General features: G+C 49.7%; 1 protein-coding gene across 1 annotated transcript in view; it reads right to left on the bottom strand.

Annotated features, from left to right (window-relative positions):
* Positions 1 to 23164, bottom strand: part of LOC128692823 (rifampicin phosphotransferase) — a 240021-nt gene that overhangs the window by 17893 nt on the left and 198964 nt on the right. Inside the window, exon 26 of the mRNA XM_070092185.1 lies at positions 14352 to 14471. Coding sequence (XP_069948286.1) covers positions 14352 to 14471 — 120 coding nt within the window. The remainder of the gene's footprint in view (positions 1 to 14351; positions 14472 to 23164) is intronic.

Raw genomic sequence — 23164 nt, 5'->3', positions numbered from 1 at the left:
GAAGCTGGTCACAGTGACTGGTGGACGAGAAGCTGGTCACAGTGACTGGTAGACGAGAAGCTGGTAACAGTGACTGGCAGACGAGATGCTGGTCACAGTGACTGGTAGACGAGAAGCTGGTCACAGTGACTGGTGGACGACAGGCAGGTCACAGTGACTGGTGGACGAGATGCTGGTCACAGTGACTGATGGACGACAGGCTGGTCACAGTGACTGGTGGACGACAGGCTGCTTGGTGATTTCAACCTAAGGCATACAAAATGGAAGAATGTAGCAAATAATGTTATAGCTGAAACAATCCCCGGAGGTAGCGCAGATGAAAGGTCACACACACATGAGCTACTAAGTCTCTGCGAAAAACACACCTTAAGCCAGCAGATAGTGGAGCCAACAAGACTAGAAAACACACTTGACCTTATCTTCACAAATAATGAGGACCTGATAAGAGACATAAGAATATCAAAAACAACTAATTCCGATCACAATCTAATCGAAGTCCAGACGTACATGCATAGGGGTCCTGAACAACAGAATGCATGTACCTGTGAAGGTGTCTTCACAAAATACAATTTCAACAAGAAGAACATCAACTGGGACCAGGTAAACCATGTCCTAAACGAAACATGTTGGGAAGATGTCTTAAATGACTTGGACCCAAACCAGTGCCTTGAAAGGATCAACTGCCTGGTAGCCGAAGCATGTTCTAGGCATATTCCCCTAAGAAAGAAGAAGAGCAGGAGTAAACTGGAGAGAAAAAGACGCTCCCTCTACAGAAGACGACGAAGAGTCACTGAGCTCCTCAGGAGTGCTAGAATATCTGATACACGAAGGGAGGCGCTGACCAGGGAAGTGGAAACTATCGAACTTAAGCTAAATGACTCTTACAGGAACCAGGAGAGGCAGGAGGAGCTTAAAGCTATTAGTGAAATTGAAAGAAATTCAAAATATTTCTTTTCATATGCCAAAAACAAGGCAAATACCACATCTAGTATCGGGCCCTTACTCAGACAGGATGGGACTTACACAGACGACAACAAGGAAATGAGTGAAATATTGAAATCCCAGTACGACTCTGTGTTTAGTGAACCACTAATCGGTCTGAGGATCGACGACCCAAATGATTTCTTCATGAATGAGCCTCAAAACTCCATAAATGTATGCCAGATTTCCGACATTACCCTAACTCCGATAGATTTCGAAAAAGCCATTGACAACATGCGTATGCACTCAGCCCCGGGCCCAGACTCGTGGAACTCTGTTTTCATTAAGAACTGCAAGAAACCCCTCTCGCGTGCCCTAAGTACACTATGGAGGAGGAGCTTGGACATGGGTGAAATTCCACAGTCACTTAAAACAACGGATATAGCCCCACTCCATGAAGGTGGCAGCAAAGCATTAGCTAAGAACTATAGACCAATAGCTCTGACATCCCACATCATAAAAATCTTTGAAAGAGTGCTAAGAAGCAGGATTGCAAATCACCTGGATTCCCAAAATCTGCACAATCCAGGGCAACATGGGTTCAGGGCAGGTCGCTCCTGCCTCTCACAACTACTGGATCACTATGACATGGCCTTGGATGCACTGGAAGAAAATCAGAATGCAGATGTAATATACACAGACTTTGCAAAAGCATTTGACAAATGCGATCATGGCGTAATAGCCCATAAAATACGTGCTAAAGGAATAACTGGGAAAGTGGGGAGATGGATCTTCAACTTCCTAACAAATCGAACACAAAGAGTAGTGGTCAACAGAGTTAAATCGGAGGCTGCCATAGTGAAGAGCTCTGTTCCACAAGGCACAGTACTCGCCCCCATCTTATTCCTTATCCTCATATCAGACATAAACAGAGATATACACCACAGCACCGTATCATCCTTTGCGGATGATACTAGGATCTGCATGAGGCTGTCATCTGCTGAGGACGCGGTTAACCTCCAAGAAGATATAAACAAAGTTTTCCAGTGGGCAACGGTAAACAATATGATGTTCAATGAGGACAAATTCCAACTACTCCGTTATGAAAAACTGGAGGAGATAATAACTAGAACAGAGTATACTACTGACTCCGGCCATACAATAGAGCGGAAAAATAATGTAAGGGACCTGGGAGTAGTAATGTCTGAGGATCTCACTTTCAACGATCACAACAGTGCCACGATCGCACGTGAAAAGAAAATGATAGGATGGATAATGAGAACTTTCAAAACGAGAGATGCCAAGCCCATGATGATAATTTTCAAATCACTTGTTCTCTCTAGGCTGGAATACTGCTGTACATTAACATCTCCATACAAAGCAGGTGAAATCGCAGATCTAGAGAGTGTACAGAGATCCTTTACTGCATGTATAAGTTCTGTCAAGCACCTTAACTACTGGGAACGCTTGGAAGCACTTGACTTGTACTCGTTGGAACGCAGGAGGGAGAGATATATCATAATCTACACTTGGAAAATCTTGGAAGGAATGGTCCCAAATCTGCACACAGAAATCACTCCCAACGAAAGTAAAAGACTGGGCAGGCGATGCAAAATGCCGCCAATAAAAAGTAGGGGCGCCATTGGTACACTAAGAGAAAACACCATAAGTGTCCGGGGCCCAAAACTGTTCAACAGCCTCCCATCAAGCATTAGGGGAATTGCCAATAAACCCCTGGCTGCCTTCAAGAGAGAGCTGGACAGATACCTAAAGTCGGTGCCGGATCAGCCGGGCTGTGGCTCGTACGTCGGACTGCGTGCGGCCAGCAGTAACAGCCTAGTTGATCAGGCCCTGATCCATCGGGAGGCCTGGTCGTGGACCGGGCCGCGGGGGCGTTGATCCCCGGAATAACCTCCAGGTAACCTCCAGGTAAGTGACTGGTAGACGAGAAGCTGGTCACATTGACTGGTAGACGAGATGCTGGTCACAGTGACTGGTAGACGAGAAGCTGGTCACAGTGACTGGTAGACGAGATGCTGGTCTAAGTGACTGGTGGACGAGAGGCTGGTCACAGTGACTGGTGGACGAGATGCTGATCACAGTGACTGGTGGACGAGAAGCTGGTCACATTGACTGGTAGACGAGAAGCTGGTCACAGTGGCTGGTGGTAGACAGGCTGGTCACAGTGACTGGTGGACGACAGGCTGGTTACAGTGACTGGACGAGATGCTGGTCACAGTGACTGGACGAGAGCTGGTCACAGTGACTGGTGGACGAGATGCTGGTCACAGTGACTGGTGGACGAGAAGCTGGTCACAGTGACTGATAGACGACAGGCTGGTCACAGTGACTGATGGACGACAGGCCGGTCAGAGTGACTGGTGGACGAGATGCTGGTCACAGTGACTGGTGGACGACAGGCTGGTCACAGTGACTGGTAGACGAGAAGCTGGTCACAGTGACTGGTAGACGAGAAGCTGGTCACAGTGACTGGCAGACGAGATGCTGGTCACAGTGACTGGTAGACGAGAAGCTGGTCACAGTGACTGGTGGACGACAGGCAGGTTACAGTGACTGGTGGACGAGATGCTGGTCACAGTGACTGGTGGACGACAGGCTGGTCACAGTGACTGGTAGACGAGAAGCTGGTCACAGTGACTGGTAGACGAGATGCTGGTCACAGTGACTGGTAGACGAGAAGCTGGTCACAGTGACTGGTAGACGAGATGCTGGTCTAAGTGACTGGTGGACGAGAGGCTGGTCACAGTGACTGGTGGACGAGATGCTGGTCACAGTGACTGGTGGACGAGAAGCTGGTCACAGTGACTGGTAGACGAGATGCTGGTCACAGTGGCTGGTGGACGACAGGCTGGTCACAGTGACTGGTGGACGACAGGCTGGTTACAGTGACTGGACGAGATGCTGGTCACAGTGACTGGACGAGAGCTGGTCACAGCGACTGGTGGACGACAGGCTGGTCACAGTGACTGGTGGACGAGATGCTGGTCACAGTGACTGGTGGACGAGAAGCTGGTCACAGTGACTGGTAGACGAGAAGCTGGTCACAGTCACTGGTGGACGAGAAGCTGGTCACAGTGACTGGTAAACGAGAAGCTGGTCACAGTGACTGGTGGACGAGATGCTGGTCACAGTGACTGATAGACGAGAAGCTGGTCACAGTGACTGATGGACGAGAAGCTGGTCACAGTGAATGGTAGACGAGAAGCTGGTCACAGTCACTGGTGGACGAGAAGCTGGTCAAAGTGACTGGTAGACGAGAAGCTGGTCACAGTGACTGGTAGACGAGAAGCCGGTCACAGTGACTGGTAGACGAAAAGCTGGTCACAGTGACTGGTAGACGAGAAGCTGGTCACAGTGACTGGTAGACGAGAAGCTGGTCACAGTGACTGGTGGACGAGAAGCTGGTCACAGTGACTGGTAGACGAGAAGCTGGTCACAGTGACTGGTGGACGAGAAGCTGGTCACAGTGACTGGTAGACGAGAAGCTGGTCACAGTGACTGGTAGACGAGAAGCTGGTCACAGTGACTGGTGGACGAGAAGCTGGTCACAGTGACTGGTAGACGAGAAGCTGGTAACAGTGACTGGCAGACGAGATGCTGGTCACAGTGACTGGTAGACGAGAAGCTGGTCACAGTGACTGGTGGACGACAGGCAGGTCACAGTGACTGGTGGACGAGATGCTGGTCACAGTGACTGATGGACGACAGGCTGGTCACAGTGACTGGTGGACGACAGGCTGCTTGGTGATTTCAACCTAAGGCATACAAAATGGAAGAATGTAGCAAATAATGTTATAGCTGAAACAATCCCCGGAGGTAGCGCAGATGAAAGGTCACACACACATGAGCTACTAAGTCTCTGCGAAAAACACACCTTAAGCCAGCAGATAGTGGAGCCAACAAGACTAGAAAACACACTTGACCTTATCTTCACAAATAATGAGGACCTGATAAGAGACATAAGAATATCAAAAACAACTAATTCCGATCACAATCTAATCGAAGTCCAGACGTACATGCATAGGGGTCCTGAACAACAGAATGCATGTACCTGTGAAGGTGTCTTCACAAAATACAATTTCAACAAGAAGAACATCAACTGGGACCAGGTAAACCATGTCCTAAACGAAACATGTTGGGAAGATGTCTTAAATGACTTGGACCCAAACCAGTGCCTTGAAAGGATCAACTGCCTGGTAGCCGAAGCATGTTCTAGGCATATTCCCCTAAGAAAGAAGAAGAGCAGGAGTAAACTGGAGAGAAAAAGACGCTCCCTCTACAGAAGACGACGAAGAGTCACTGAGCTCCTCAGGAGTGCTAGAATATCTGATACACGAAGGGAGGCGCTGACCAGGGAAGTGGAAACTATCGAACTTAAGCTAAATGACTCTTACAGGAACCAGGAGAGGCAGGAGGAGCTTAAAGCTATTAGTGAAATTGAAAGAAATTCAAAATATTTCTTTTCATATGCCAAAAACAAGGCAAATACCACATCTAGTATCGGGCCCTTACTCAGACAGGATGGGACTTACACAGACGACAACAAGGAAATGAGTGAAATATTGAAATCCCAGTACGACTCTGTGTTTAGTGAACCACTAATCGGTCTGAGGATCGACGACCCAAATGATTTCTTCATGAATGAGCCTCAAAACTCCATAAATGTATGCCAGATTTCCGACATTACCCTAACTCCGATAGATTTCGAAAAAGCCATTGACAACATGCGTATGCACTCAGCCCCGGGCCCAGACTCGTGGAACTCTGTTTTCATTAAGAACTGCAAGAAACCCCTCTCGCGTGCCCTAAGTACACTATGGAGGAGGAGCTTGGACATGGGTGAAATTCCACAGTCACTTAAAACAACGGATATAGCCCCACTCCATGAAGGTGGCAGCAAAGCATTAGCTAAGAACTATAGACCAATAGCTCTGACATCCCACATCATAAAAATCTTTGAAAGAGTGCTAAGAAGCAGGATTGCAAATCACCTGGATTCCCAAAATCTGCACAATCCAGGGCAACATGGGTTCAGGGCAGGTCGCTCCTGCCTCTCACAACTACTGGATCACTATGACATGGCCTTGGATGCACTGGAAGAAAATCAGAATGCAGATGTAATATACACAGACTTTGCAAAAGCATTTGACAAATGCGATCATGGCGTAATAGCCCATAAAATACGTGCTAAAGGAATAACTGGGAAAGTGGGGAGATGGATCTTCAACTTCCTAACAAATCGAACACAAAGAGTAGTGGTCAACAGAGTTAAATCGGAGGCTGCCATAGTGAAGAGCTCTGTTCCACAAGGCACAGTACTCGCCCCCATCTTATTCCTTATCCTCATATCAGACATAAACAGAGATATACACCACAGCACCGTATCATCCTTTGCGGATGATACTAGGATCTGCATGAGGCTGTCATCTGCTGAGGACGCGGTTAACCTCCAAGAAGATATAAACAAAGTTTTCCAGTGGGCAACGGTAAACAATATGATGTTCAATGAGGACAAATTCCAACTACTCCGTTATGAAAAACTGGAGGAGATAATAACTAGAACAGAGTATACTACTGACTCCGGCCATACAATAGAGCGGAAAAATAATGTAAGGGACCTGGGAGTAGTAATGTCTGAGGATCTCACTTTCAACGATCACAACAGTGCCACGATCGCACGTGAAAAGAAAATGATAGGATGGATAATGAGAACTTTCAAAACGAGAGATGCCAAGCCCATGATGATAATTTTCAAATCACTTGTTCTCTCTAGGCTGGAATACTGCTGTACATTAACATCTCCATACAAAGCAGGTGAAATCGCAGATCTAGAGAGTGTACAGAGATCCTTTACTGCATGTATAAGTTCTGTCAAGCACCTTAACTACTGGGAACGCTTGGAAGCACTTGACTTGTACTCGTTGGAACGCAGGAGGGAGAGATATATCATAATCTACACTTGGAAAATCTTGGAAGGAATGGTCCCAAATCTGCACACAGAAATCACTCCCAACGAAAGTAAAAGACTGGGCAGGCGATGCAAAATGCCGCCAATAAAAAGTAGGGGCGCCATTGGTACACTAAGAGAAAACACCATAAGTGTCCGGGGCCCAAAACTGTTCAACAGCCTCCCATCAAGCATTAGGGGAATTGCCAATAAACCCCTGGCTGCCTTCAAGAGAGAGCTGGACAGATACCTAAAGTCGGTGCCGGATCAGCCGGGCTGTGGCTCGTACGTCGGACTGCGTGCGGCCAGCAGTAACAGCCTAGTTGATCAGGCCCTGATCCATCGGGAGGCCTGGTCGTGGACCGGGCCGCGGGGGCGTTGATCCCCGGAATAACCTCCAGGTAACCTCCAGGTAAGTGACTGGTAGACGAGAAGCTGGTCACAGTGACTGGTGGACGAGAAGCTGGTCACAGTGACTGGTAGACAAGAAGCTGGTCACAGTGACCGGCAGACGAGAAGCTGGTCACAGTGACTGGTAGACGAGATGCTGGTCACAGTGACTGGTGGACGAGATGCTGGTCACAGTGACTGGTTGACGAGAAGCTGGTCACAGAGACTGGTAGACGAGAAGCTGGTCACAGTGGTTGGCGGACGACAGGCTGGTCACAGTGACTGGTGGACGACAGGCTGGTTACAGTGACTGGACGAGATGCTGGTCACAGTGACTGGACGAGAGCTGGTCACAGTGACTGGACGAGAGCTGGTCACAGTGACTGGTGGACGAGAAGCTGGTCACAGTGACTGATAGACGACAGGCTGGTCACAGTGACTGATGGACGACAGGCCGGTCAGAGTGACTGGTGGACGAGATGCTGGTCACAGTGACTGGTGGACGACAGGCTGGTCACAGTGACTGGTAGACGAGAAGCTGGTCACAGTGACTGGTAGACGAGATGCTGGTCTAAGTGACTGGTGGACGAGAGGCTGGTCAGTGACTGGTAGACGAGAAGCTCGTCACAGTGACTGGTAGACGAGATGCTGGTCACAGTGACTGGTAGACGAGATGCTGGTCACAGTGACTGGTAGACGAGAAGCTAGTCACAGTGACTGGCAGACGAGATGCTGGTCAAAATGACATGTGGACGAGAGGCTGGGCACAGTGACTGGTAGACGAGAAGCTGGTCACAGTGACTGGTAGACGAGATGCTTATCACAGTGACTGGTAGACGAGATGCTGGTCACAGTGACTGGTAGACGAGATGCTGGTCACAGTGACTGGTGGACGAGAGTCTGGTCACAGTGACTGGTAGACGAGAGGCTGGTAACAGTGACTGGTAGACGAGAAGCTGGTCACAGTGACTGGTAGACGAGATGCTGATCACAGTGACTGGTAGACGAGATGCTGGTCACAGTGACTGGTAGACGAGATGCTGATCAGAGTGACTGGTAGACGAGATGCTGGTCACAGTGACTGGTAGACGAGATGCTGGTCACAGTGACTGGTGGACGAGAGGGTGGTCACAGTGACTGGTAATCGAGAAGGGGGTCACAGTGACTGGTGGACGAGAGGCTGGTCACAGTGACTGGTGGACGAGAGGCTGGTCACAATGACTGGTGAACGAGAGGCTGGTCACAGTGACTGGCGGAAGAGATGCTGGTCACAGTGACTGGTGGAAGAGATGCTGTTCACAGTGACTGGTGGAGATGCTGGTCACAGTGACTGGTGGACGAGATGCTGGGCACAGTGGTGGACGAGAGGCTGGTCACAGTGATTGGTGGACGAAATGAGTGCTGGTCACAGTGACTGGTGGACGAGAGGTTGGTCACAATGCCTGGTGGACGAGATGCTGGTCACAGTGACTGGTGAACGAGAGGGTGGTCACAGTGATTGGTGGACGAGAGGTTGGTTACAGTGACTGGTGGACGAGATGCTGCTCAGTGACTGGTGGACGAGAGGGTGGTCACAGTGACTGGTGGACGAGAGGGTGGTCACAGTGACTGGTGGACGAGAGGCTGGTCACAGTGACTGGTGGACGAGAGGCTGGTCACAGTGGTGGACGAGAGGCTGGTCACAGTGAATGGTAGACGAGAGGCTGGTCACAGTGACTGGTGGACGAGAGGTTTTCACAGTGACTGGTGAACGAGAGGCTGGTCACAGTGACTGGTGGACGAGATGGTCACAGTGACTGGTGGACGAGATGCTGGTCACAGTGACTGGTGGAAGAGAGATTGGTCACAGTGACTGGTGGACGAGAGGCTGGTCACAGTGACTGGTGGACGAGATGGTCACAGTGACTGGTGGACGAGATGCTGGTCACAGTGACTGGTGGAAGAGAGGTTGGTCACAGTGACTGGTGGACGAGAGGCTGGTAGCAGTGATTGGTGGACGAGATACTGTTCACAGTGACTGGTGGACGAGAGGCTGGTCACAGTTACTGGTGGACGAGAGGCTGGTCACAGTGACTGGTGGACGAGAGGCTGGTCAAAGTGACTGGTTGACGAGATGCTGGTCACAGTGACTGGTGGACGAGATGCTGGTCACAGTGACTGGTGGACGAGAGGTTGGTCACAGTGACTGGACGAGATGCTGGTCACAGTGACTGGTAGACGAGAAGCTGGTCACAGTGACTGGTAGACGAGAAGTTGGTCACAGTGACTGGTGGACGAGAAGCTGGTCACAGTGACTGGTAGACGAGAAGCTGGTCACAGTGACTGGTGGACGAGAAGCTGGTCACAGTGACTGGTGGACGAGATGCTGGTCACAGTGACTGGTAGACGAGAAGCTGGTCACAGTGACTGGTGGACGAGAAGCTGGTCACAGTGACTGGTAGACGAGATGCTGGTCACAGTGACTGGTAGACGAGATGCTGGTCACAGTGACTGGTGGACGAGAGTCTGGTCACAGTGACTGGTAGACGAGAGGCTGGTAACAGTGACTGGTAGACGAGAAGCTGGTCACAGTGACTGGTAGACGAGATGCTGATCACAGTGACTGGTAGACGAGATGCTGGTCACAGTGACCGGTAGACGAGATGCTGATCACAGTGACTGGTAGACGAGATGCTGGTCACAGTGACTGGTAGACGAGATGCTGGTCACAGTGACAGGTGGACGAGAGGGTGGTCACAGTGACTGGTAGTCGAGAAGGGGGTCACAGTGACTGGTGGACGAGAGGCTGGTCACAGTGACTGGTGGACGAGAGGCTGGTCACAATGACTGGTGAACGAGAGGCTGGTCACAGTGACTGGCGGAAGAGATGCTGGTCACAGTGACTGGTGGAAGAGATGCTGTTCACAGTGACTGGTGGAGATGCTGGTCACAGTGACTGGTGGACGAGATGCTGGGCACAGTGGTGGACGAGAGGCTGGTCACAGTGATTGGTGGACGAAATGAGTGCTGGTCACAGTGACTGGTGGACGAGAGGTTGGTCACAATGCCTGGTGGACGAGATGCTGGTCAGTGACTGGTGGACGAGAGGGTGGTCACAGTGACTGGTGAACGAGAGGGTGGTCACAGTGATTGGTGGACGAGAGGTTGGTTACAGTGACTGGTGGACGAGATGCTGCTCAGTGACTGGTGGACGAGAGGGTGGTCACAGTGACTGGTGGACGAGAGGGTGGTCACAGTGACTGGTGGACGAGAGGGTGGTCACAGTGACTGGTGGACGAGAGGCTCGTCACAGTGGTGGTCGAGAGGCTGGTCACAGTGAATGGTGGACGAGAGGCTGGTCACAGTGACTGGTGGACGAGATGCTGCTCAGTGACTGGTGGACGAGAGGGTGGTCACTGTGACTGTTGGACGAGAGGGTGGTCACAGTGACTGGTGGACGAGAGGCTGGTCACAGTGACTGGCGGACGAGAGGCTGGTCACAGTCGTGGACGAGAGGCTGGTCACAGTGAATGGTGGACGAGAGGCTGGTCACAGTGACTGGTGGACGAGAGGTTGTTCACAGTGACTGGTGAACGAGAGGCTGGTCACAGTGACTGGTGGACGAGATGGTCGCAGTGACTGGTGGACGAGATGCTGGTCACAGTGACTGGTGGAAGAGAGGTTGGTCACAGTGACTGGTGGACGAGAGGCTGGTAGCAGTGATTGGTGGACGAGATACTGTTCACAGTGACTGGTGGACGAGAGGCTGGTCACAGTTACGGGTGGACGAGAGGCTGGTCACAGTGACTGGTGGACGAGAGGCTGGTCAAAGTGACTGGTTGACGAGATGCTGGTCACAGTGACTGGTGGACGAGATGCTGGTCACAGTGACTGGTGGACGAGATGTTGGTCACAGTGACTGGACGAGATGCTGGTCACAGTGACTGGTAGACGAGAAGCTGGTCACAGTGACTGGTAGACGAGAAGTTGGTCACAGTGACTGGTGGACGAGAAGCTGGTCACAGTGACTGGTAGACGAGAAGCTGGTCACAGTGACTGGTAGACGAGAAGCTGGTCACAGTGACTGGTGGACGAGAAGCTGGTCACAGTGACTGGTAGACGAGAAGCTGGTCACAGTGACTGGTGGACGAGAAACTGATCACAGTGACTGGTAGACGAGAACCTCTTCACAGTGACTGGTAGACGAGAAGCTGGTCACAGTGACTGGTAGACGAGAAGCTGGTCACAGTGACTGGTAGACGAGAAGCTGGCCACAGTGAATGGTGGACGAGAAGCTGGTCACAGTGACTGGTAGACGAGAAGCTGGTCACAGTGACTGGCAGACGAGATGCTGGTCACAGTGACTGGTAGACGAGAAGCTGGTCACAGTGAGAGGTGGACGAGAACCTGGTCACAGTGACTGGTAGACGAGAAGCTGGTCACAGTGACTGGTAGACGAGAAGTTGGTCACAGTGACTGGTGGACGAGAAGCTGGTCACAGTGACTGGTAGACGAGAAGCTGGTCACAGTGACTGGCAGACGAGATGCTGGTCACAGTGACTGGTAGAAGAGAAGCTGGTGACAGTGACTGGTGGACGACAGACAGGTCACAGTGACTGGTGAACGAGATGCTGGTCACAGTGACTGGTGGACGACAGGCTGGTCACAGTGACTGGTAGACGAGAAGCTGGTCACAGTGACTGGTAGACGAGATGCTGGTCACAGTGACTGGTGGACGAGATGCTGGTCACAGTGACTGGTTGACGAGAAGCTGGTCACAGAGACTGGTAGACGAGAAGCTGGTCACAGTGGTTGGCGGACGACAGGCTGGTCACAGTGACTGGTGGACGACAGGCTGGTTACAGTGACTGGACGAGATGCTGGTCACAGTGACTGGCCGAGAGCTGGTCACAGTGACTGGTGGACGACAGGCTTGTCACAGTGACTGGTGGACGAGATGCTGGTCACAGTGACTGGTGGACGAAAAGCTGGTCACAGTGACTGATAGACGTCAGGCTGGTTACAGTGACTGGTGGACGAGAAGCTGGTCACAGTGACTGGTGGACGAGATGCTGGTCACAGTGACTGGTGGACGACAGGCTGGTCACAGTGACTGGTAGACGAGAAGCTGGTCACAGTGACTGGTAGACGAGATGCTGGTCTAAGTGACTGATGGACGAGAGGCTGGTCAGTGACTGGTAGACGAGAGCTCGTCACAGTGACTGGTAGACGAGATGCTGGTCACAGTGACTGGTAGACGAGACGCTGGTCACAGTGACTGGTAGACGAGAAGCTAGTCACAGTGACTGGCAGACGAGATGCTGGTCTAAGTGACATGTGGAGGAGAGGCTGGTCACAGTGACTGGTAGACGAGAAGCTGGTCACAGTGACTAGTAGACGAGATGCTGATCACAGTGACTGGTAGACGAGATGCTGGTCACAGTGACTGGTAGACGAGATGCTGGTCACAGTGACTGGTGGACGAGAGTCTGGTCACAGTGACTGGTAGACGAGAGGCTGGTCACAGTGACTGGTGGACGAGAGGCTGGTCACAGTGACTGGTAGACGAGAAGCTGGTTAGAGTAGCTGGTGGACGAGAGGCTGGTCACAGTGACTGGTGGACGAGAGGCTGGTCACAGTGACTGGTGGACGAGAGGCTGGCCACAGTGACTGGTGGACGAGATGCTGGTCACAGTGACTGGTGGACGAGAGGTTGGTCACAGTGACTGGTGGACGAGATGATGGTCACAGTGACTGGTGGACGAGAGGGTGGTCACAGTGACTGGTGGACGAGAGGTTGGTCACAGTGACTGGTGGACGAGATGCTGGTCACAGTGACTGGTGGACGAGAGGGTGGTCACAGTGACTGTTAGTCGAGAAGGGGGTCACAGTGACTGGTGGACGAGAGGCTGGTCACAGTGACTGGTGGACGAGAGGCTGGTCACAGTGGTGGACGAGACACAGTGACTGGTGGACGAGAGGCTGGTAGCAGTGATTGGTGGACGAGATACTGTTCACAGTGACTGGTGGACGAGAGGCTGGTCACAGTGACTGGTGGACGAGAGGCTGGTCACAGTTACTGGTGGACGAGAGGCTGGTCACAGTGACTGGTGGACGAGAGGCTGGTCAAAGTGACTGGTTGACGAGATGCTGGTCACAGTGACTGGTGGACGAGATGCTGGTCACAGTGACTGGTGGACGAGAGGTTGGTCACAGTGACTGGACGAGATGCTGGTCACAATGACTGGTGGACGAGAGGCTGGTCACAGTGACTGGTGGACGAGATGCTGTTCACAGTGACTGGTGGACGAGAGGCTGGTCACAGTGACTAGTGGACGAGAGGCTTGTCACAGTGACTGGTGGACGAGATGCTGGACACATTGACTGGTGGAGGAGATGCTGGTCACAGTGTCTGGTGGACGAGATGGTCACAGTGACTGGTGGACGAGATGCTGGTTACAGTAACTGGTGGACGAGATGGTCACAGTGACTGGTGGATGAAATGCTGGTCGCAGTAACTGGTGGACGAGAGGTTGGTCACAGTAACTGGTGGACGAGAGGTTGGTCACAGTGATTGGTAGACGAGAGGTTGGTCACAGTGACTGGTGGACGATATACTGGTCACAGTGACTGGTGGACGAGATGCTGATCACAGTGATTGGTGGATGAAAGGTTGGTCACAGTGACTGGTGGACGAGATGCTGGTCACAGTGACTGGTGGACGAGATGCTGGTCACAGTGACTGGTGGACGAGATGCTGGTCACAATGGTGGACGAGATGCTGATCACAGAGACTGGTAGACGAGAGGCTGGTCACAGTGACTGCTAGACGAGAGGCTGGTCACAGTGACTTGTGTACGAGGAGAAGCTGTCACTGAGAGGCTGGTCACAGTGACTGGTGGACGAGAGGCTGGTCACAGTGACTTGTGTATGAGGAGAAGCTGTCACTGCGAGGCTGGTCACAGTGACTGGTGGACGAGAGGCTGGTCACAGTGACTTGTGTATGAGGAAAAGCTGTCACTGAGAGGCTGGTCACAGTGACTCATGTATAAGGAGAAGCTGTCGAGATGAAGAATGAAATGTAATGACTTACTTTGCTAGGAGGGCCGGGGCTGGTTGCTGCACCAGGTGACCCAGGTCATAGTGACTGAGGAAGAAGACAAGGTCAGGTGAGGGCAGTCGACCCTCCCCCACCAGTAGATCACCCAGCTTCCTGAAAAGTATTGTCAGGCGAGTAGAAAAACATTTACATAGCAAACACAAATCTCCTCCTCTCTACTGACCTCCCACATAAACTTCCTCTCTACTGACCTCCCACATAAACTTCCTCTCTACTGACCTCCCACATAAACTTCCTCTCTACTGACCTCCCACATAAACTTCCTCTCTACTGACCTCCCACATAAACTTCCTCTCTACTGACCTCCACATAAACTTCCTCTCTACTGACCTCCCACATAAACTTCCTCTCTACTGACCTCCCACATAAACTTCCTCTCTACTGACCTCCACATAAACTTCCTCTCTACTGACCTCCCACATAAACTTCCTCTCTACTGACCTCCACATAAACTTCCTCTCTACTGACCTCCCACATAAACTTCCTCTCTACTGACCTCCCACATAAACTTCCTCTCTACTGACCTCCACATAAACTTCCTCTCTATTGACCTCCCACTTAAACTTCCTCTTTACTGACCTCCACATAAACGTCCTCTCTACTGACCTCCCACATAAACTTCCTCTCTACTGACCTCCCACATAAACTTCCTCTCTACTGACCTCCCACACAAACTTCCTCTCTACTGACCTCCCACATAAACTTCCTCTCTACTGACCTCCCACACAAACTTTCTCTCTACTGACCTCCCAAATAAGCTTCCTCTCTACTGACCTCCCACACAAACTTCCTCTCTACTGACCTCCCACATAAACTACCTCTCTACTGACCTCCCACATAAACTTCCTCTCTACTGACCTCCCACACAAACTTCCTTTCTACTGACCTCCCACACAAACTTCCTCTCCACTGACCTCCCACTCACACTTCCTCTCTACTGACCTCCCACACAAACTTCCTCTCTACTGACCTCCCACACAAACTTCCTCTCTACTGACCTCCCACACAAACTTCCTCTCTACTGACCTCCCACACAAACTTCCTCTCTACTGACCTCCCACACAAACTTCCTCTCAACTGACCTCCCACAAAAACTTCCTCTCTACTGACCTCCCACACAAACTTCGTCTCTACTGACCTCCCACACAAACTTCCTCTCTACTGACCTCCCACATAAACTTCCTCTCTACTGACCTCCCACACAAACTTCCTCTCTACTGACCTCCCACATAAACTTCCTCTCTACTGACCTCCCACATAAACTTCCTCTCTACTCTCCTCCCACACAAACTTCCTCTCTACTGACCTCCCACACAAACTTCCTCTCTACTGACCTCCCACACAAACTTCCTCTCCACTGACCTCCCACATAAACTTCCTCTCTACTGACCTCCCACACAAACTTCCTCTCTTCTGCCCTCCCACATAAACTTCCTCTCTACTGACCTCCCACATAAACTTCCTCTCTACTGACCTCCCACACAAACTTCCTCTCTACTGACCTCCACATAAACTTCCTCTCTACTGACCTCCCACATAAACTTCCTCTCTACTGACCTCCCACATAAACTTCCTCTCTACTGACCTCCCACACAAACTTCCTCTCTACTGACCTCCCACATAAACTTCCTCTCTACTGACCTCCCACACAAACTTCCTCTCTACTGACCTCCCACATAAACTTCCTCTCTACTGACCTCCCACAAAAACTTCCTCTCTACTGACCTCACACATAAACTTCCTCTCTACTGACCTCCCACATAAACTTCCTCTCTACTGACCTCAGACACAAACTTCCTCTCTACTGACCTCCCACACAAACTTCCTCTCTACTGACCTCCCACACAAACTTCCTCTCTACTGACCTCCCACATAAACTTCCTCTCTACTGACCTCCCACACAAACTTCCTCTCTACTGACCTCCCACATAAACTTCCTCTCTACTGACCTCCCACACAAACTTCCTCTCTACTGACCTCCCACACAAACTTCCTCTCTACTGACCTTCCACATAAACTTCCTCTGTACTGACCTCCCACATAAACTTCCTCTCTACTGACCTCCCACACAAACTTCCTTTCTACTGACCTCCCACACAAACTTCCTCTCTACTGACCTCCCACACAAACTTCCTCTCTACTGACCTCCCACACAAACTTCCTCTCTACTGACCTCCCACACAAACTTCCTCTCAACTGACCTCCCACACAAACTTCCTCTCTACTGACCTCCCACACAAACTTCCTCTCGACTGACCTCCCACATAAACTTCCTCTCTACTGACCTCCCACACAAACTTCGTCTCTACTGACCTCCCACATAAACTTCCTCTCTACTGACCTCCCACACAAACTTCCTCTCTACTGACCTCCCACACAAACTTCCTCTCTACTTACCTCCCACACAAACTTCCTCTCTACTGACCTCCCACATAAACTTCCTCTCTACTGACCTCCCACACAAACTTCCTCTCTACTGACCTCCCACATAAACTTCCTCTCTACTGACTTCCTAAACAAACTTCCTCTCTACTGACCTCCCACATAAACTTCCTCTCTACTGACCTCCCACATAAACTTCCTCTCTACTGACCTCCCACACAAACTTCCTCTCTACTGACCTCCCACATAAACTTCCTCTCCACTGACCTCCCACATAAACTTCCTCTCTACTGACCTCCCACACAAACTTCCTCTCTACTGACCTCCCACATAAACTTCCTCTCTACTGTCCTCCCACATAAACTTCCTCTCTACTGACCTCCCACACAAACTTCCTCTCTACTGACCTCCCACATAAACTTCCTCTCCACTGACCTCCCACATAAACTTCCTCTCTACTGACCTCCCACACAAACTTCCTCTCTACTGACCTCCCACATAAACTTCCTCTCTACTGACCTCCCACATAAACTTCCTCTCTACTGACCTCCCACACAAACTTCCTCTCTACTGACCTCCCACATAAACTTCCTCTCTACTGACCTCCCACATAAATTTGATCTCTACTGACCTCCCACACAAACTTCCTCTCTACTGACCTCCCACACAAACTTCCTCTCTACTGACCTCCCACACAAACTTCCTCTCTACTGACCTCCCACATAAACTTCCTCTCTACTGACCTCCCACATAAACTTCCTCTCTACTGACCTCCCACACAAACTTCCTCTCTACTGACCTCCCACACAAACTTCCTCTCTACTGATCTCCCACACAAACTTCCTCTCCACTGACCTCCCACATAAACTTCCTCTCTACTGACCTCCCACACAAACTTCCTCTCTACTGACCTCCCACATAAACTTCCTCTCTACTGACCTCCCACATAAACTTCCTCTCTACTGACCTCCCACACAAACTTCCTCTCTACTGACCTCCCACATAAACTTCCTCTCTACTGACCTCCCACATAAACTTGCTCTCTACTGACCTCCCACACAAACTTCCTCTCTACTGACCTCCCACACAAACTTCCTCTCTACTGACCTCCCACACAAACTTCCTCTCTACTGACCTCCCACATAAACTTCCTCTCTACTGACCTCCCACATAAACTTCCTCTCTACTGACCTCCCACATAAACTTCCTCTCTACTGACCTCCCACATAAACTTCCTCTCTACTGCCCTCCCACATAAACTTTCTCTCTACTGCCCTCCCACATAAACTTTCTCTCTACTGACCTCCCACACAAACTTCCTCTCTACTACCCTCCCACATAAACTTTCTCTCTACTGCCCTCCCACATAAACTTTCTCTCTACTGACCTCCCACACAAACTTCCTCTCTACTACCCTCCCACATAAACTTTCTCTCTACTGACCTCCCACATAAACTTCCTCTCTACTGACCTCCCACATAAACTTCCTCTCTACTGACCTCCCACATAAACTTGATCTCTACTGACCTCCCACACAAACTTCCTCTCTACTGACCTCCCACATAAACTTTCTCTCTACTGCCCTCCCACATAAACTTCCTCTCTACTGACCTCCCACACAAACTTCCTCTCTACTGACCTCCCACATAAACTTCCTCTCTGCTGACCTACCACAAACTTCCTCTCTACTGACCTCCCACACAAACTTCCTCTCTACTGACCTCCCACATAAACTTCCTCTCTACTGACCTCCCACACAAACTTCCTATCTACTGACCTACCACAAACTTCCTCTCTACTGACCTCCCACATAAACTTCCTCTCTACTGACCTCCCACATAAACTTCCTCTCTACTGACCTACCACAAACTTCCTCTCTACTGACCTCCCACATAAACTTCCTCTCTATTGACCTCCCACAAACTTCCTCTCTACTGACCTCCCACATAAACCTCCTCTCTACTGACCTACCACAAACTTCCTCTCGACTGACCTCCCACATAAACTTCCTCTCTACTGACCTACCACAAACTTCCTCTCTACTGACCTCCCACATAAACTTCCTCTCTATTGACCTACCACAAACTTCCTCTCTACTGACCTCCCACATAAACTTTCTCTCTACTGACCTCCCACACAAACTTTCTCTCTAATGACCTCCCACATAAACTTCCTCTCTACTGACCTCCAACGTAAATTTCCTCTCTACTGACCTCCCACATAAACTTCGTCTCTACTGACCTCCCACACAAACTTCCTCTCTACTGACCTCCCACATAAACTTCCTCTCTACTGACCTCCCACATAAACTTCCTGTCTACTGACCTCCCACATAAACTTCCTTTCTACTGACCTCCCACACAAACTTCCTCTCTACTGACCTTCCACATAAACTTCCTCTCTAATGACCTCCCACATAAACTTCCTCTCTAATGACCTCCCACATAAACTTCCTCTCTACTGACCTTCCACATAAACTTCCTCTCTACTGACCTCCCACATAAACTTCCTGTCTACTGACCTCCCACATAAACTTCCTGTCTACTGACCTCCCACATAAACTTCCTGTCTACTGACCTCCCACATAAACTTTCTCTCTACTGACCTTCCACATAAACTTCCTGTCTACTGACCTCCCACATAAACTTCCTTTCTACTGACCTCCCACATAAACTTCCTGTCTACTGACCTCCCACATAAACTTCCTGTCTACTGACCTCCCACATAAACTTCCTGTCTACTGACCTCCCACATAAACTTCCTGTCTACTGACCTCCCACATAAACTTTCTCTCTACTGACCTTCCACATAAACTTCCTGTGTACTGACCTCCCACATAAACTTCCTTTCTACTGACCTTCCACACAAACTTCCTCTCTACTGACCTCCCACATAAACTTTCTCTCTACTGACCTTCCACATAAACTTCCTTTCTACTGACCTCCCACATAAACTTCCTGTCTACTGACCTCCCACATAAACTTCCTTTCTACTGACCTCCCACATAAACTTCCTGTCTACTGACCTCCCACACAAACTTCCTCTCTACTGACCTCCCACACAAACTTCCTCTCTACTGACCTCCCACATAAACTTCCTCTCTACTGACCTCCCACACAAACTTCCTCTCTACTGACCTCCCACACAAACTTCCTCTCTACTGACCTCCCACACAAACTTCCTCTCTACTGACCTCCCACACAAACTTCCTCTCTACTGACCTCCCACACAAACTTCCTCTCTACTGACCTCCCACACAAACTTCCTCTCTACTGACCTCCCACACAAACTTCCTCTCTACTGACCTCCCACACAAACTTCCTCTCTACTGACCTCCAACATAAACTTCCTCTCCACTGACTTCCCAGTTATACTCCCTCTCTTCCCATCCTGCCAGTCTCCCCCATGTTTCTCACATGCTGCCAGTCTCCCCCATGTTTGTCACATCCTGCCAGTCTCCCATGTTTCTCACATCCTGCCAGTCTCTCCCATGTTTCTCACATCCTGTCAGTCTCCCCCATGTTTCTCACATCCTGTCAGTCTCCCCCATGTTTCTCCCATCCTGCCAGTCTCCCCCATGTTTGCCACATCCTGCCAGTCTCCCCCATGTTTCTCACATCCTGCCAGTCTCCCCCATGTTTGTCACATCCTGCCAGTCTCCCCCATGTTTGACACATCCTGCCAGTCTCCCCCATGTTTCTGACATTCTGTCAGTCTCTCCCATGTTTCTCACATCCTGCCAGTCTCCCCCATGTTTCTCACATCCTGCCAGTCTCCCCCATGTTTCTCACATCCTGCCAGTCTCCCCCATGTTTCTCACATCCTGTCAGTCTCCCCCATGTTTGTCACATCCTGTCAGTCTCCCCCATGTTTGTCACATACTGCCAGTCTCCCCCATGTTTGTCACATACTGCCAGTCTCCCCCATGTTTCTCACATACCTCATCCTGCCAAATGTCAAAACAGTCTAGTCACACACGTTACCTTCCACTTACCTGTCAGTACTCTTCAACCCCATAATATTCTTGGGTATATGTATATACAAGTCTCTGCATAAATACTCACTGTTGCTGTTAGTAATATAATGCTTATATATTCAGTAGGTACTACCGTCCTGCCAAGTGAGTGTAAAACAAAAGCCTGTAATTGTTTTACATGATGGTAGGATTGCTAGTGTCTTTTGTCTGTCTCATAAATATGCAAGATTACAGGTACGTCTTGCTACTTCTACTTACACTTAGGTCACACTACACATACATGTACACGTTTATTTATACACACTCATCTGAGTTTTCTTTGATTTTATCTTAATAGTTCTTGGTCTTATTACTTTTCCTTTTATATCCACTGGGAAGTGGAATAAGAATCTTTCCTCCGTAAGCCATGCGTGTTGTAAAAGTCAACTAAAATGCCGGGAACAATGGGCTAGTAACCCCTTTTCCTGTAATAATTACTAAAAAGAATAAGAAAAGAAAATTGTCAAAGTGGGAAGTCTGAATGTGTGTGGATGTTGTGTGAATGATAAGATAGAGATGATTGTGGATGTTATGAATGAGAAGAAGTTGGATGTCCTGGCTTTAAGTGAAACAAAGCTGAAGTGGGTAGGAGAGTTTCAGTGGAGAGGAATAAATGGGATTAGGTCAAGGAATTCTAATAGAGTTAGAGCTAAAGAAGGAGTAGCAATAATGTTGAAGGATAACTTATGGCAGGAAAAGAGGGACTCTAAATGTATTAATTCAAGGATTATGTGGAGTAAATTAAAGGTTGGATGTGAAAAGTGGGTTATAGTAAGCGTATATGCACCTGGAGAAGAGAGAAGTGTAGAGGAGAGAGAGAGATTTTGGGAAATGTTGAGTGAATACAATTATTCTTTGCCGATTACACGGTTCTTTAGGGAAGATTCTGCAGACCAGCAGTAAAGCTTGGTGGATAACTTTGATAAGTGTGTGGAAAACGAAGATAAATAAGTGAAGGTCGAGAAGAGCGAAACGAAAAACTCCAGGCAATGACAGATTGATTAGAGGAGAAGACTAACAGCAGTTTCTTATATACACAACCGACTAACGTATAATAAAGTAGCCAAAACATGCAATAAACCAGGGAGGAGGTGTAATAAAGCAGGGAGGAGGTGTAATAAAGCAGGGAGGTGTAATAAAGCAGGGAGGTGGTGTAATAAAGCAGGGAGGTGGTGTAGTAAAGCAGGGAGGTGTAGTAAAGCAGGGAGGTGGTGTAGAAAAGCAGGGAGGTGGTGTAGTAAAGCAGGGAGGTGGTGTAGAAAAGCAGGGAGGTGTAGTAAAGCAGGGAGGTGGTGTAGTAAAGCAGGGAGGTGGTGTAATAAAGCAGGGAGGTGGTGTAGTAAAGCAGGGAGGTGTAGTAAAGCAGGGAGGTGGTGTAGAAAAGCAGGGAGGTGGTGTAGTAAAGCAGGGAGGTGGTGTAGAAAAGCAGGGAGGTGTAGTAAAGCAGGGAGGTGGTGTAGTAAAGCAGGGAGGTGGTGTAATAAAGCAGGGAGGTGGTGTAATAAAGCAGGGAGGTGGTGTAATAAAGCAGGGAGGTGTAGTAAAGCAGGGAGGGGGTGTAATAAAGCAGACAGGTGGTGTAATAAAGCAGGGAGGTGGTGTAATAAAGCAGGGAGGTGGTGTAGTAAAGCAGGGAGGTGGTGTAGTAAAGCAGGGAGGTGTAGTAAAGCAGGGAGGTGGTGTAGTAAAGCAGGGAGGTGGTGTAATAAAGCAGGGAGGTGGTGTAGTAAAGCAGGGAGGTGGTGTAATAAAGCAGGGAGGTGGTGTAATAAAGCAGAGAGGTGTAGTAAAGCAGGGAGGGGGTGTAATAAAGCAGACAGGTGGTGTAATAAAGCAGACAGGTGGTGTAATAAAGCAGACAGGTGGTGTAATAAAGCAGGGAGGTGGTGTAATAAAGCAGGGAGGTGGTGTAGTAAAGCAGGGAGGTGGTGTAATAAAGCAGGGAGGTGGTGTAATAAAGCAGGGAGGTGGTGTAATAAAGCAGGGAGGTGGTGTAATAAAGCAGGGAGGTGTAGTAAAGCAGAGAGGAGGTGTAATAAAGCAGGAAGGAGGTGTAATAAAGCAGGGAGGAGGTGTAATAAAGCAAGGAGAAGTGTAATAAAGCAAGGGGATGTAATAAAGCAAGGAGGGGTATAATAAAGCAAGGAGGGGTGTAATAAAGCAAGGAGGGGGTGTAATAAAGCAAGGAGGGGTGTAATAAAGCAAGGAGTGGTGTAATAAAGCAAGGAGGGGTGTAATAAAGCAAGGAGGGGTGTAATAAAGCAAGGAGGGGGTGTAATAAAGCAAGGAGGGGTGTAATAAAGCAAGGAGGGGGTGTAATAAAGCAAGGAGGGGGTGTAATAAAGCAAGGAGGGGGTGAAATAAAGCAAGGAGGGGGTGTAATAAAGCA

Source organism: Cherax quadricarinatus, chromosome 38 (genome assembly GCF_038502225.1).
Source record: "Cherax quadricarinatus isolate ZL_2023a chromosome 38, ASM3850222v1, whole genome shotgun sequence".
Classification (NCBI taxonomy): domain Eukaryota; kingdom Metazoa; phylum Arthropoda; class Malacostraca; order Decapoda; family Parastacidae; genus Cherax; species Cherax quadricarinatus.
The sequence above is the reverse complement of the archived record's forward strand: the minus strand, read 5'-3'. Positions and strand labels throughout refer to the sequence as shown.